This window comes from Sminthopsis crassicaudata, chromosome 6, assembly GCF_048593235.1.
Source record: "Sminthopsis crassicaudata isolate SCR6 chromosome 6, ASM4859323v1, whole genome shotgun sequence".
NCBI lineage: Eukaryota > Metazoa > Chordata > Mammalia > Dasyuromorphia > Dasyuridae > Sminthopsis > Sminthopsis crassicaudata.
This window is the reverse complement of record NC_133622.1, coordinates 193,510,703-193,526,565: the sequence shown is the minus strand read 5'-3', so window position 1 is coordinate 193,526,565 and position 15,863 is coordinate 193,510,703. Positions and strand designations below refer to the sequence as shown.

Sequence of the window (15,863 nt, the reverse complement as noted above, 5' to 3'; positions counted from 1 at the left end):
ACTTCAGGACCCTTTAAAATAGGAATTTCCACCTTGTGCAGTCACAGTGATGTATTTAGACAGCTCCCTCACACTTTTTCCTCACTGGAGTCATTCAAGTTTGTAGAGTCAGAATTTTGCTTATGAGATCCTCCTACTTCTCTTGAGCCGACTTCCTTGTCAGAGCCTCATGGCTTGAGATGCTACCTGTCCCTCCCTGTGAACACTATGATATACCCTTCTAAAACCTATGGTTTATCAGTCTAAGAACAACATTTTCCTCCTTAACCATCACAAACAAACACAATGTGCTCCCTCTCCCTAAAGGTTACTGTGGTTTCCACTTCACCAACAAGTCCCTCCTCCTTGTTCATAATTGGCTCCAAAATAAATGTCTATTCCCCTTCCCCCTTCTTACCTGAGAGTCAGATGAGTAGGAGGTGAAATGCAGGTTAGGCATAGGGTGAGTGATCAGGTATGCTATCAGTGGTTAAAATAGGAGGTGAGACTAGATTCTCTGTTCTTCCCCAAATTCAGCAGGCCCAAAGCATTATCATCTTTCTTCTGCAGAATGCAACAACCCTGCCATCCCTCACAGACCAGGAGCTCTTGGTGTAATTTTTGACTCTTCCTGCTTCATTATCTTCAATATCCAGTCAGTCACCAAGTCTAGCAGATTCTTCCACCAATGTTTCTCATCTCCATCCGCTTCTTTCCATTCTCTTTGTCACCAGCCTTGTCTAAGCACCATTACTTCAAGCAATCAGTAGCTTCCTAATTGGTCTCACTGCCTCCTGCCTATTCCAGTTCTAGTTGGTCTTCCAACTAGATTGGGTTCCAGGTTACTCTTTCTCAAAAATCATTTTATTGGGTTGGATAAAGTCACTGAAAACATTCAAGAGAAGGGAGGAGAGCATGTGCAAGGCTATCTACTTGAGATGGCACAAATTGGCATCCGTGTTTGATCCTTCTGCAGTTCCTGGTCATTAGGCGTATGGGTAATGCTGCCCAAATCTCCCAATGGCTGTTCTTCCGAGCCAGTTTCAATAGAAAATGCTCACAGGCCTATATTCAAGGCAGATCCCCAACCTTGCATGCTGTATCTCCCATCCGTTGGCTCCATCCGTTGTCCTTCCATTCCATCTACCCTTATGCCCAAATCTCCCTTTCTGGGTCTTACTGGCCCAGTAGAAAACACTACTCATCCCAGTCCCTTGACAGTCAGCTATATGCAAAGCAGGGTAGAACACTGGGATCAAAAGTTAGAGGTTAAGGCTCAGTGATGGTTGAAAAGTCAGGGTGGCTAAGGGAAATAGAACAGGTCAGGGCCACAAGATCCAGACACAGAGCCATCTTGCATCAGAGTAGAATCAGCTAGAGATGATTTTGACAAAACCTGATCTGAAATGAAGGGGTCTTGGTTAAGGAGAGTGAAGAAATGAAATGGTGGTGGGAAGGAGTTAGAGCTTTGGACAGTTTTTAGACAGAACATGGAATATCACAGTTGAAAGGGACCTCAAAGTTCACCTAATTCAACCTATACTTGAACAGGTATCCATTTTAGAATGTTCTAGGCAAGTAGTTATCCAGACGGCATATGAACACCTTCTATAACAGGGAACTCACTATCAAAACAATTCACTCCACTCAGAACAGCTCTGATTGTCAGAAAATGTTTCCTTATTATAGCACTGAAACCTGCCTTTCCACAGAAATAGATTTTATAGATTTAATTGCTCCTTAAGAGCAGAAACTGTAATTTATTTATTTTTGGCCTTTCAATTGCCAGTGCTTAATATAATAATTTAGCATTCAGTAGATGCTTAATAGATGTTTTTATGACTCCACCTGAATTCAGCAAGTTTTCCCCAGATCTGCCTATCCTGGAAAAAATACATGCCCAATATAAGCTCTGGACACTGAGACCCTGAAAGACCCAGTTGGGAATCTATAGTCCATTATCACATTTCTTTTTGATTGACCTCATGGGCGTGAATCATTTTTTGTGGTAATTTTTAGAATCTGAGGTAAGAACCAAAAGATAAGTCTGGAGTTGTAAGTCTAGAGTAAGGGCTACAAGGGCCTATAGCTTCCCACATCCTCCAGGACCTATTTTGGCTAACAGGCCTCTGCTAATTTTAGTTACTCGGATCAGAGCCAAGTCTGGCAGGCAAAATTTGGGCCATGTGTTCAGCAAAAGAAAGAAATCTGGTGACTACTTAGCAGCTCCAGCAAGAGTGGTACAGGTTTCATTAACAGGTTGGAGCCAAGGGGCCAGAGCCAAGGTGTTCTTGTGATCAGCATGGCCACTGGGAGAACAAGCCCATCAAGAGAGGGGGCCAAGAGCAAAGATGAACTGGGGACCAAGATGTCAGCACTAGCCAGACAACAGGGAGATGATTAGATGATGAACCCAAGGGAGAATGGGATTGAAGGTAAGATCTAAATACCAGTGAATGGGAAGTCTCATGGCTGCCTGTCTCCAGTGAAAATTGAACAGAGCTTTCTGGGGCAGCTCCCTGTCATGCAAAAAGACCATCTATCCTGTGAGATTAGAATGAGTTTGAGAAATCAGTCCCAGACATCTGGAGAGTTTAGTTCAAAGCAATCTGTCCTTCATAGTGGACCCTGGTTCTGGTAATGATCTTCTGAAAGGAAAGCCTCAGTCACTTGGCAGCATGGGGAGGATCTAGGTGTCTAGGCTGGGAGACCTCAGGATGTTAGCCAAAGCTCAACTGAAAACAAAAATATGATGAGAAGTAGTTGTTCTAGTAATGGGACAGAACTGGATCCATGGGGGCCCCCAGCATGTCTAAGGAAAAGTCACCGAATCACTGAGAAATAAGAATCCCCAGCATGTCCAAGGAAAAGCCACTGAATCACTGAAAAGGAGCTCAAATTAGAGCAAGATGGATTTAGGCTAAATATCAGGAAGGGCTTCTTGATAGTGATGAGAGGAGCCATGTTACCAGAGCTCAGTGCAATGACCGAACATGTATTCAGGAGGCTGAACATGTATTCAGGAGGCCAAGGTTCAAATCCAAGCCCTCATATTCACTAGTTTCACACACCTGAGCAAGTCAGTTCACTTTTGAGACTCAGGTTCTTCCACTATCAAATGGCAATAATAGAACATCACAGGAATGCACGTTTGAGGACAGTGCTTTGTAAACCTTAAGATGCTAGAGAAATGCCGTGCCATCCGTCACCAGGATGGGCAGTGACTTACTGAGCCTGGGCTCTTACCAGAGCATACCAGTTCCCAGATATGCAAGGAGGAAGCCTGGAAATGCCCACAATGAAATTGTTTCCCCTTTTGTGGTTCTGATCTTGGCCAAAAAGTAGATATAAGTGGAATTTTCCATCTTTCTTGCTGCAGTGAAAAGCCTGGGAAGAAGTCCACATAAATGTGGGAAGGGATCTTCCAAGAACTGGAAGGTGGGGAATCTTCAGAGGCAGAGGGGGCCTGAGGTGTTCTAGTAAGAAAAGCCGGTGTGGATCCCAATGATACCAACTAGATTGCGCAAAGATCTGACATCCAGCATCATCCACAAACAGGAATAAATGGCTTGTTGCCTGGCACAAGGGTGGCCGAGCCCCACAAATATAGCAGAGAAAGGAGCAGAGGGAAGGATGGGGAGCGGGGAAGGAGTGACAATGAAGAAGAGAGAGAGGGAAGGAGGGAGGGAGTCTGCCGACGGTCTACACCTATGAGCCAGTGGTGCTGTACAGGAGCAGGGATGACAGAGCTGGGAAACTCCAGGTGTTAAAGAAAGAGATCAAAAGGCAAGATAGAAAGCTGTTAAGGTACGAAGAAAGGTCCTGTGGGCCTGGGAGAAGAGCAGGATCAGAAAGGAAAAAAAGCAGGAAAGAGGAAAAGGACAAAGTTCACATGGTGGGACATGAGATTGTCATCTGAGGAGGGAATCTTTGGTGCTGTATTGGAAAAAACTAGAAATACGTAATTTATAATCACCTGTGGTTCTCCAGAGGGACAGAAGACAGAATCTTGGGGGTAGGAGAGGGTGGAACAGGAGATGATGGAGGTACAGTGCCTGGGGCATTCTCTTGCCCCTTTCCCTGGGGCTCAAAGATACCCAGGAGCAATCACCTTCTCCCTCTACTTCTGCTCCAGTGATGGGCAGCTGAAGAGGAATATGTTTCTGACTCCTGAACTACTCACCTCTGACCTGGAAAGTTTTACTGAATTCCTAGGATGAGCCCTGGAGGAATTGTACACACATACACACACACACACACACACACACACTAAGGGGAAACATACACATGTACATATATGTGTATATACATATATATATAGTATATAAGTATGTATTATATATACATTTATATGTGTGTATGTATATGTCCATGATGTAGGCTAGAGCAATAGTTCAGGCAATAATGGGGTCACTGGGAAGAGTGGGTGGGGGAACTCTAGGATGATGAAGGACCACTTTCAGTCCTGTCGAGGGGCCCCAGTGCCTGTCCTGCTCCTCTCTGTCAAGATGGGCTTTAAGCATGGGGGAGGAGGGCGTCAGATGGAAGAAAAGGCTGTGGAAGAAGCTCCTACTAGGTCCCGAGAATCTCTTGTGGGCTTCCTCCTCCTGTCCCCACCACACATACACACACTTGTAAGGGATGGGAAGGCCCTGCCCAGCCTGATAGCTAAGGGAAGATGGGGTCTTCTGTCCCCAAAACTAGACTTCTCTTGCTGCCAGGACTCTGTCATCCCCCCAGAGCTGACTTGATAGTGTCTCCCCACCCAGGGCATCACAGCAGAGAGTCACAGCAAGCCAGGGGAAACCTTACAGGTCACCCAATTCAGCCTCCATGTTTTGCAGCTGACTCACTGAGCCCTTGGTAGCCCCCACCTTCCCCTGCCTGAGCCCTGCCCACCATAGAAACTCACTAGCATAGGGTGAATTTGCAGTGGAGCCGTTGAGAAAGCTGGGAGAGCTGGGTACCCCAAGGCCTGCCATGCCTGTGGCTCCGTAGCCGTTGATGCTGGAGGTGATGCTGCTGTAGCTGCTCTGCTGGGGGGTGGAGCTAGGCACGTAGCCCCTCGGAGACACACTGCTGGTATTCCGGGAGTAACCTGGCCAGGGAGAATGGGTCAGGGTGGGGTCCGCAGGGGGCTTGGGGCCGACCCAGGGCACTGATGGGCAGAGGGAGGGGCCAGGGAGGAGACAGTGTCCCAAGAATGAGCAGAAGGGCAGACCCACCTTGTTCGGCCCCCTGGGTGGAGTCTCCAATGTTGACTGCCAGCTGGCTCCCGAAGGAGTTGATCCCCATCATGGCTGTGTGGGGATGGCCCGGGGCCAGGGAGCCGAGCTGGGAGGGGGTGCGTGGGACGCTGTAGAGTGCTTCTGCAATGTCCGCTGCTCGCTTTATGATGAGATCCTAGGGAGGCAAGGGCAGGCCTGGCCCCCAACCCCTAGACCCCCACCAGCCCTTGGGAAGAATGACAAGAGGGAAGGAGAAGAGAAGGACACACAAGGAACCAGCGAGTTGGAGCATAAATGATGGACTGGGAGCTGCAAAGCACCTTAGAGCTCAGTTAGTCCCATCCCTTCCTTTTAAAGATGTTTATAGGAAACTGAGACTCGGAGAAGTAAAGTCATATGCCTAAGGCCACACAGGCAGCAAGCAGAATAACTGGGATTCAAACCCAGCCCTCTTGCCACTGTGTGGGAAGCCTGGAGAAGGAAGGAGATGGGGCTCGTGGGAGATCGGGGAGTTGGAAGGGTCTTGAGGAAAAGGGATGGAGGCTCAAAGCCTTCGGTGGGGCTGATACCTGGTTACTATGCGGCATCCCGTACAGAGCCTCCACCAGGTCAGCTGCCCTTTTCAATAGAACTTCCTGGGGATGGGATGGAGGAGGGAGGATCAGCCCAAGGGAAGTCCCATGGGGCAACGAGCCAGAAATGCTCACCTCCTCCACTGCCTAACCCTCAGCCCCTCTTTCACTTCTTCTATCCAGTACCAAACACAATCCCTGTGCAGCCCACTCTGCCCCCCCGCCCCCTTGACAGACCCCAAAGGGTGTTTCCAGTCCATCCCCTTGTACCTTAGGAAGCCTCTCGGGGTCTCCAGGATGTCGTGGTATCACCTTCTGCAGCCTCTGGAAGCCGTAGTCGATGGTTGGCTCATTGAGAGCTTGGGGGAGGTGGGGGGGAGAACAGTGTGGGGGAGGAGAATCCCTAAAGGGACAGGGAGAGATGTCCCCTCCCTCCTCCCAGTCTTCACCATCTTAGTCTCCCGAACCAAGCACTCGTGAGGCAGCTCAGTACAGACAATATATTCCCAGAGAGTGTGTGTCCATACATGTACAGAGCGTTCACATTCAGAAAACGATGCCGTGCTCCCCTCCTTCCAAGTGTCCCAAGACAGCCCTACAGGGAGCACTGAAGGGGATCACTTTGGGTTTTTTACAACAATGCCTCTTTTACCCAAACTCCAAATCTGTCAGGCAGCTATAAAAACTGAACAGAATGGGTCCCTGCCCAACCCAGGGGAGCAGGGAGTGTACCTGGTTCCCCACTGTAGGAAAAAAGAGAAGGAGCTTGGGGAAGCAGGAGGGACAGTTACTTTTTTGGGGGGAAATGACTAAATTGGCATTTATGCCATAATTGGGATGAGACTGAGTTTCTTTAAAGACCATTTTTATATTGTAACTTTGTACAATATTTGTATTATGATTTTGTACAATATTTGCATTGTAACTTTGGTTGCCTCCATACTATATTCATTCTAGATTGTTACATATTGTGGCTATATCTGTTAGTGTCCTACTTGGCTGTGGGCTCCTTGAAGGCAGGCACTGTGTCTTATATCAACTTTCTTGCTCCTCCAGCATCTAGCCACATGCCCATGCACACAGCAGGCACTTAATAAATACTGTCAGCTTGATTGCTTAAGAGGTAGATTTAGTAATAATTAGCACAGGGATACGTGTTCATAGAATATTCAATTTAGAGTGAAAAGGCTTTGGAACCAAGAGTCTAATGTGTCTCACAGGTAGTAAGCAGCAGAGATGTCTACGAGTCTAGACCTGACAAATTCAGTATTATTTCCATTAAGAATGAGAGGCTGGCAACGAGAGACCAGAGAGAAAAGAGCAGAAAGGAACGAGAATGAAGAAAATGTGATGTGGGAAATTGAAGTGAGGACACTAAATATCCCACTGAGAGGGATAGGGACCCATGAAGACAGGGATCTGGCCAGAAGCCTGAGCTCCGCCATCGAGGAAGTAAGGTTACCTTCCTTCTCTTTTGCATGTACCTTGTATGTGTCTTCTTATGTTGTCTTTCTTGTTAGAATGTAAGCTTCTGGAGGGCAGGTACTGATTTTTGTGTTTTTTGCTTGAGCTCAGTTCCTGAAGCATTAAATGCTTGTTCATTGATTGAACGGTGAGGGGGAAAATGAACTTTTAGGGTGACAAAGAGAGGCCTTAAGTTCAAGAAATCCAAGTACTGGCCTAAGCACTGGACGGAGCTCAGGATACCACGATTTAATGCGGATTTTCTCAAAACTAGGAGATAAAACTCACTTTTGTTCTAAGCTGAATGGAGAGAACCACAGAGGAGGGAAAGACTAAGAAATTTTGCAGTAGAAAGATGAACTTGGGGTGGGCCCAAAAAGTGATAGATGTATCTTTCAAAACGGGAGAGACAACTTTCTTGGGGTATTTGAGATGAAAGGGAAGGAAGGCTCTTTGGGAATGAAGAAGAGGACAGGAGACACTTGGACGGGCCCAAAGAGTGATAGACAGATGAATCTTTCAAAATGGGAAAGACAACTCTTTCTTGGAGTATTTGGGATGAAAAGGAAGGTTTTTTGGGAGTGGGGAAGAGGACAGACCTGAAGAGCTCTAAATGAGAGCAAGCAGAAAAGCTGAAGGGCTTATTTCCTTGGAGATTGTTTTCATAGATAGTTGTATGAGACAGAATCCGCGATTGTTCAGAGAGGGTCCCCCAAGCTCAGAGTGGTCACTACAGGTTCCTTCTTTCCCTTCCGACCCACCCTGTTTTTACCAAGGAAAGGGGGCTGGCCCCTGCCTCACTTAGCAAGGGTAAGAGCACCCCAGTCCATTACCCGTGTAGACGAAGCGGCCAGGGGCCCCTTTGCAGAACTGCTTGGACTTGTAGGATAGGGTCACCTCCACCACCCCAGGGATGTGCCTCGGTGGGGTCTGCACCCGGATGGCATGGGGCGTGATCAGCTGTGAGAAGAGAGGATGTCAGTTTGAGTTGTGAGGAAGAAGAGGGGCCAGAGAGGGAGGAGGGGCAAGGAGCCCACTCCGATCTGGGACCCTCCATCTTGCTGACCCCCTGCTGACCCCCAGGGCCCCCCCAGCCCTCCTGTCCGTGGCCCCACACCTCACTCCACACCAGCATTGTTCCAAAGACGACCTGGAGCCCATCGAAGAAGTTGTCCCCGATGACGATGACGGTGGCTCCCCCCGTGGTCCAGCCCTCGCTGGGGCTGATGGCCTTGATGCAGGGGGTGGCTGCTGTGGGTCAGGAGGGGAGCATGAGGAAAGGCGAGAGCAGGGCTGCTCTGGCTGGGATGATACAGGGGAGATGGAGGGGGGAAAGGTAGCCCCTGCGGCTGTACCTGGGGGACGGGACTGGACCTAGAGGGGGGTGAAGGTGCTCACTGTTGGTGACCGAAAGGATGAGTGGGCCCTCCCTGGGAGGGGAGGAGGGGCGCCGTTGGCCAAGGGAAGGTGTCAAATGGCGGCATCCTGACCTTCGGAAGGGTCAAGGCGGCGGGCCCGGCGGCCATGCTTGGAGTTGTTGTGAACAAACATGTTGTCGGACACGGCGAGCACGTGCCCATCCACACTGACGGTCGTGGAGACCACCACCTGCACAGAGGACACAAGGCGGGTCATACTGGGGACATGGGGACAGGGGCCCGGGCAGGAAGAGTGGACTCCCTGAGGACGGGAACCCTGTCTCCTGGTCCACTGGAGGTGGGGTCAGGGTAGGATGACTAGCTAAGAAGCCGGCTTGAGCCAGCAGAGCCCAAATGTACCCCAAGGCAGCCAGCCTCTCCAAACCTTGGGTATCCCCAGGAATACAACTGTTGTCTGGGGGCAAGGGGCCTCCCCCACTTCTCTCTCCCCCTGGGTTCTTTGTATCCCGACTTCAGTCCTGTGGGCAAAGTGACCAGCCAGGTTGAAAGGGAAACAGGCGGGGATGTGAGGATGCTCATGACCCCCATCCCACACAATGGGGTTCCTGCTCCTCCCTTCCCTCTCACAGAAACAGGGACTTCATATTTGCTGTGGTTAAATCTTGGACAACTCAAAGGGTCCATCTGGGTCATCGGGGAAAAGGACTTCTCGTTAAAACATGGCAGGTCTGGTCTTCTGTGCAGAGGGCAGGCAACAGCTTCAGGAGTGCCTCTTCCCTCCCTTAGGCCCCTCAGGTGGTATCTGAAGTGGGACTTGAGGGAGGGGTCCTGGGCCTACCCACAGGGAGGCAGGGGAGGGGGAAGGGAGAAGGATGTTCCCTCCCAGTCCAAGGGAAGGAAGGTAGGAATGAGCGGAGGTAGACCAGACTTAAGCCCCTCTGGCTCCCTGCACTGCCCCCCACTTTTGCCTCTTCCCCAGGGCTGGCCCGGAGCCCTTTGGAGCTGGGATTGTGGGCAGGCCCCACCCTTTGGGAAGGTAAGGGGGGGCACTAACCGGCTCCCCTCCCAAACTCTTCAGCGCCCTGGGGGGTGGGAGTGTGGGGGGGTACCGGGCAGCTGCTCTCTGCCTCACGCTATGTAAATTAGCTGGGTCGTTAATCATGTAAAAATGTCACAATTATCATCTCCTTAAGTGGGGCCCTAATGAGGCCTCAGCAGCCAGGGGAGAAGGAGCTGCTCCACCCCCACTCACACCCCCCTCCACCTCCACTAGCTAGGGATCTTGGGGGTGGGGGACCTGGAGAATGGCTGAAAGCATCCCACCCAAGGGCCCCTTCTCCTAGGGGGAGTCCCTGTCCCTTCAGGTTCCCAGCCCCCTGAGGCCCTGAGGAAGAGGAGGAAGGGCTTAGGGAATGAGAGGAAGCTTCCATCACTAAATCCCCTTAGGAAATATAGAACTCTGAACACAAAACTGACAGGGAGGGGGGACAATTTGGGGGGCCCAGAGGGCCCAGGCTGCAGTCCTGGGGGACAGGGAAGCGGAAGGTCTACAGGGTCCAACACTGGGATCACTCTGAAGTTCTGGGTACCCAAGATAATTTGACAAACTATCCCCACCCCCAGCCTTAGAAGGACCCTTACTCTGATCCCTTCCCACTGTTCTCTCCCCCGCCCTCCCCACTATGCCATCCTTTAGTGCCTCAGAGGCCACAGGTAGAGAGGGGAGAGGAAGAAATGCTGGGGCGGAGGGGGAGGGCCCGTACCTGGAAGCGCCTCATGTCTCTGGGATTGCCCGCATTCTTTAGGCAGTTCTGGTTGCATTTGAGGAAAAACTTGAGGAAAAACCTGAAACGAGGAGGAGGTGGTTGGTGTGGGGCCGCGATGAGGGTGCTGGGCTCCGAGGGATCAAGGGGAAAGGAGACGGTGTTCACAGATCCACCTCTCTCCAAAATGTGCGCTGCCTGGGAAGCGAGACCTCCCTCCAGGTGCACCAGTCACACACACACACACATACACCCCTACCATTACATCATATTTACATCCCTGCCCACAGCATAACTGTCCCCCAAGAAGCACACGTCTCCACCCCTGCAGAATCCCCCTAAGTATTAAAGTTCCCCTAAAAAGTAACCCAACATGTAATGCCCAGCACAAACTCTCCCCCGTGTATTTTCCTACAGTGTACACACTACAGTACATATCCTCACATCCCCTCACATAATATATCTGTCTCCCTACTTCATACAGTTTGTCAATAAACTTATATTAAGTACCTACTGTATGCCAGGAACTAGTCTAAATGCTGAACATACAAAGAAACATAAAAACAATTCTTGGGGCAGCTAGGTGGTGCAGTGGATAGAGCACCAGCCCTGAAATAAGGAGAATCTGAGATCAAATCTGGTCTCAGTTGTGTGACTGTGGGCAAGTCACTTAATCCTCAGCAAAAAAAAGAAAAGGAAAGGAAAGGAAAGGAAAAAGGAAAAAAACATTTTCTGATCTCAAGGAGCTCAGAGTATGACAAGAAAGATCAAGAAAGATAATGTGCAAACAACCAGATACAAAATATAGACAGGATGAATCGCAAATGATCCACAGAGGAAAGACATTAGAATTAAGGGGGATCAGAAGAATCTTCTTTGAGAAGGGGGGACTTGAAGCACACCAGAGGAGATAGAAACGAGGAAGGAGAATGTGTCGGGTCTGGGGGGGTCCAGTGACTCTGCCTGGACTGGAGAAATGGAGGAATTGAGAGAAGGCCAATGTCCTTGGATGGCAGAGGTGCGGTGGGGGAGGAGAGCAGGGGGCTGCAGGGTGGAGATTGTAAAGAAATTAATTAGAAAGGTCCTTGTAGTTTATAGTCATCTTCTCAGCCTAAATCCACTCCCATGTATACATCCCCCATCCAGTGTTTACGGCTTTAACCACAGTCTCTACATTTTATATCTCACCCAAAGAAGACACATATCCCTAGCATTCAGTACGGTTTTGACCAGATGGTGCACCTCCTCTCCCGGGGCAGAATGCATCCCTAACCTAATGTATAAACCTCACCACATACAGCAAACACTGCTCAGAATAGGAGCTATCACCTGCACTCCCAATATGTTGCTCACATGCCCACTCCAAGCTCATCGATGGCCTCATGACCTTTGACGGTTCTGATCCTCCGGCCTCTCAGTGATGTCCTACACCAAACCTTCCTTCTGTCTGCCCTCTTCTCCTTTGGCTCTTAATGCACCCTCTCCACAAAATAAGGGGGGGTGGCACTAGATCAGAGCTTAATATCTGGGGTCCACTGATTCCCAGGGGAATCTATCAATAAATTTCAGGGTATCCATGAACTTCCATTGGAAAAATATTCTCTTTTATTTCATTATTTACTGCTTTGCGATTCTATATACTTTATTTTGTGCATTTAAGAACATTATTCTGAACAAAAGCTCCATATATTTCACTTGGGGGCCTCTGACAAAAAAGGTTAAGAACCTCAGATGAGATGGTCTTTTAGGTACTGTCTGGCTGAGACCTATCTTTTCAATGTGTCTACTTCCTTGTTCTACCCTTTAATTATAAATATATTAAGAAGTTTATACCCGAATCTTTTGCTGCTCTTTTAGATACTTTTTCAGGGATCACCATTGATTCCCATAGTTTCATCTAAATAGGCATCTTAGAAATCTACATCTCTAGCCCTGCCCTTTCTCCAATTGCCTGCTGTTTATTTCCACCTGGATGCTCTCAGCTACTCCAAAGTCAAACAGTTTAAAGCCATGCTCATCTTTTTTTCCAAACTCAATCCCCCTACTCTTTGTCTGTCTGTGGTAGTACACCCACTCTTCCAGTCACTTATTTTGGGGTTTGTGAACTTTTGTTTATATTTTTATAACTCTCAGCATAATTGGTTTCCTTTGTCATCCTATGCATTTTATCTTATGTATTTAAAAACATTATTCTGAGAAAGGGTTAAGTTTCAACAGATTGCCAAAGAGGTCCATGACTCAATGAAGTTTAAGAATCCCTGACCCAAGCTCTTCTCACTTAGACTAGTATAATTCCCTAACTGGTTTTCCTGCCTCTATTCATTTACCCTCATCCATTTGTGACACTGCTTCCTGAAGGATCTTTCTAATAGAGAACTCTGAACACGCCACTCCTTTATTCAAATATTTTCTGTGATTCCCTATTGCCTGGTAAATAGAGGATATGCTCCTTTACAGTAAAGGTCTCCCAGAGTCTGGTTCAAATGTACTTTTCCAGCCTTACTTTCCGCTTCTCCTCTTCCCAGGTTCTATACTCCAACCAAACTGGAGTACTCTCCATCCCAGAGACAAAACAAGAGCCAAGCAATTAAGGCACATGCCTTGGATGTACAAAGCTGAAGGATGCAACAATATGTAAGATACGCATCTACTCTCCCAAGCACACGATGCCATCAGAATGGAGTGAGGACTCACAATTTCATGTTTTTGGCTCAGGCACAGCATCAGTTGGTTGTTTCTGTTCCATTTTTCTCTCTCCCACTTCAATGCTTTTGTTTGTGTCTTCTCCATTCCTGGAACAGATGTCTCCCTCCTCCCCATCTCTGTCTATTGAAATCTCTTCCTTACTCCAGTGCCTTATTGAAAGGTCTCCTTTTCCTCTGATCCTACCCAGATAATGAGTGTTTTCTTCCAGAGAACTATATCCACACTGATGGACACATTAAATGTTTGTTGAATGAATGAATGAGGTATCTTTGACTCTTCCCTCTTCATCTCCCTATCCCTCATGTGGCCAATCACCAAGCTCTGGGGATTTCCTAAATCCATTCCCTTTTATTCCCCCTGCCATAATCCTAGTCAATGCTTTCAACAGAATGTATCAAATCTACTGATGCTCTCCCAATGATGATGTTCCCCCCCCCTCTCTCTCTCCATATGTATTATATGTATCTCCATATGTGTGTGTATGTATATGTATATATATATATATATATATATATACATATACATACACACACACACACACACACACACACACACACACATATATATATATATATATATTCATGGAAGGGTAGATCTCAAATTTATATGAGAATGTTGGTCAACCTGGGCACATAAAAACCAATTCATTATATAATGAATTATATATTATATAACTATAATTCCTGAATTATTCTCAGCCAGACAGTAAATCTGATTCCATTATGGATTTTGAGTAGGGGTATTCTGGGGCAGAAAATACCATTCTCTTCTAGGAATAAAAGGGAGTCAGACAAATCTGATGGTGAAAAGTAAAATAGAGATGAACAGGACATCCTGAAGCTAGGAGGAAATTTTGACCTTATCAACTTGGTACACTGGAATCACAATTGGACCAAGGATATGAAATTCTATCCCATATTCAAAAAGGACAAAACAGATTTAAAAAAAAATGAGCAGGGAAGTAGCATTAGCATTAAGAAAATATACTTTGTGAGGAAATCAAGAAAGTATAAAGGGGAGATGTGGTAGAGAATATTTGGGTGAATATTAATGAGAGAAGAAAAATAAGTGGTAGTCTTGCAAAAGCATAATAGAGACCAACTGAACAGAAGGGGAAACAGTTAAAGAGTTCAGGAAACACATCTAAAATCTGGTAAGGAAGCATGATACATCAGTGATGGAGGTGAAGGATGAATTTAGCCATCCAAATATCTGCTAGACCTCTCTCTATTTCCAAAAACCAAGTCATAGATAAATTCTTAACTTACTTTAATTATAATTTCATCTTTCAAATGGTGAAGGAAGCAAAAAAGGGAACTTTGACCAATTCTTATTGATAAAGATTAGGAACTAGGTGCTGAAAAAGAAATTCTAGGAACCTTAGAAGTGACTACTCAACCTTAGAATTAACATTAGTTAAGGAGATGAAAGTAAGGAACAGTCTTTTGGAAAGAAGGAAAAAAGCAGCATTTATTAAGTGCTAACTATGAGTGCTGAGCTAAGTGCTAGAGATACAAATAAAAGCAAGAAGAAAGTCTATGTCAGTGGAGGGAAAAGGAAGCTCAAAAGGTCAATGAGGGATAAAAGTTTGGAAGCATGATTTTGAAATCCAGAACTTCAGGAACCAGAAGAAGAATTAAGGCAAACCAGGTTGAAGCTTTTCACAAAATGGAGGCTCCAGGAGGAACTCACCAATGGGAGAAGGGGATGGGCTTTGCAAATAGATATTCTAATGTGAGCAGGTTGCCAGGGGTGGATAGCAGGATATTCTAGAGTAAGGACCCCCACTTTGGGTTGAGAAAATTTTAAAGAAAGATAAGGTAGACCTAAAACTCTACAGAGGAAATAAGAGCCAATAATGGGGGAATGAAATTCTAATGACATAACCACAAAAGATTGTGATAAAAAAAAAAAAAAAGACAACAGGAAGTTCTCTGAATCTAACATGAATGTACAAGGAACTCATCCGCTAATTTAGATTTTTAAAAGTCATGTATACAAGAATAGCATGATCTTATAAGAATAGCATCAGGAACTGTAAAACTCAGCATGACCTAAGCCTGGTGATGAATGCTAAGATAACAACAAGAGTTCCTGTAGCTGTGCTATAAACTCCTCCTTATTTCTCACCTGGCTGTACTACTTTGGAATTACTCTGACTTTTCTATCACATCCCAGGAAGCTCATTATTGGGGAAATCTCATCAACCTGCAAGATCCCATCAACTGTGGGACTCTCTGATTGGAAGGTGGGGAATATGAACTTTAAACCTTCATTTAAGGAGAGAACTCAGCTCAAAATATCTTGTTTTTCACCTGGCTGCAAATCTTCAAGACTTCTCTTACTTTTCTATCATGTCCCTGAGTCAGATACTTTCCTTGGCTATCAGATCCCCAATTTTCAGCTTCCTTGTGTGTGTTGTCTTTCCCCTTAAGCCAAAAGGCTATCAAACTGCGCATACCTTTTGATCCAGCAACGTCTCTACTGGGTTTGTATTCCAAAGAGATCATAAAAGAGGGAAAGGGACTCACATGTGCAAAAATGTTTGTGGCAGCCCTTTTTGTAATGACAAGGAACTGGAAACTGAATGGATGCCCATCAATTGGAGAATGGCTGAATAAATTGTGGTATATGCATGTTATGGAATATTATTGTTCTGTAAGAAACGACCAGCAGGATGATTTCAGAAAAGTCCAGAGAACTGATGCTAAATGAAGTGAGTAGAATCAGTGAGAAATAAGGAGGAGTTTAGCACAGCACAGCAATATTATT

At 46.8% G+C, this 15,863-nt stretch overlaps 1 protein-coding gene across 3 annotated transcripts in view; it reads right to left on the bottom strand.

Annotated features, from left to right (window-relative positions):
* EBF4 (EBF family member 4) overlaps positions 1–15,863 on the bottom strand; it is a 98,031-nt gene that overhangs the window by 7,988 nt on the left and 74,180 nt on the right. For 2 of the 3 annotated variants that reach the window (XM_074274273.1, XM_074274274.1), the window contains 8 exons: positions 10,386–10,467; positions 8,734–8,851; positions 8,361–8,494; positions 8,077–8,203; positions 6,050–6,138; positions 5,777–5,842; positions 5,205–5,382; positions 4,892–5,077 (listed from right to left, as the gene is read on the bottom strand). In XM_074274273.1, coding sequence (XP_074130374.1) covers positions 4,892–5,077; positions 5,205–5,382; positions 5,777–5,842; positions 6,050–6,138; positions 8,077–8,203; positions 8,361–8,494; positions 8,734–8,851; positions 10,386–10,467 — 980 coding nt within the window. The remainder of the gene's footprint in view (positions 1–4,891; positions 5,078–5,204; positions 5,383–5,776; positions 5,843–6,049; positions 6,139–8,076; positions 8,204–8,360; positions 8,495–8,733; positions 8,852–10,385; positions 10,468–15,863) is intronic. The other variant, XM_074274275.1, reaches the window with a different exon arrangement.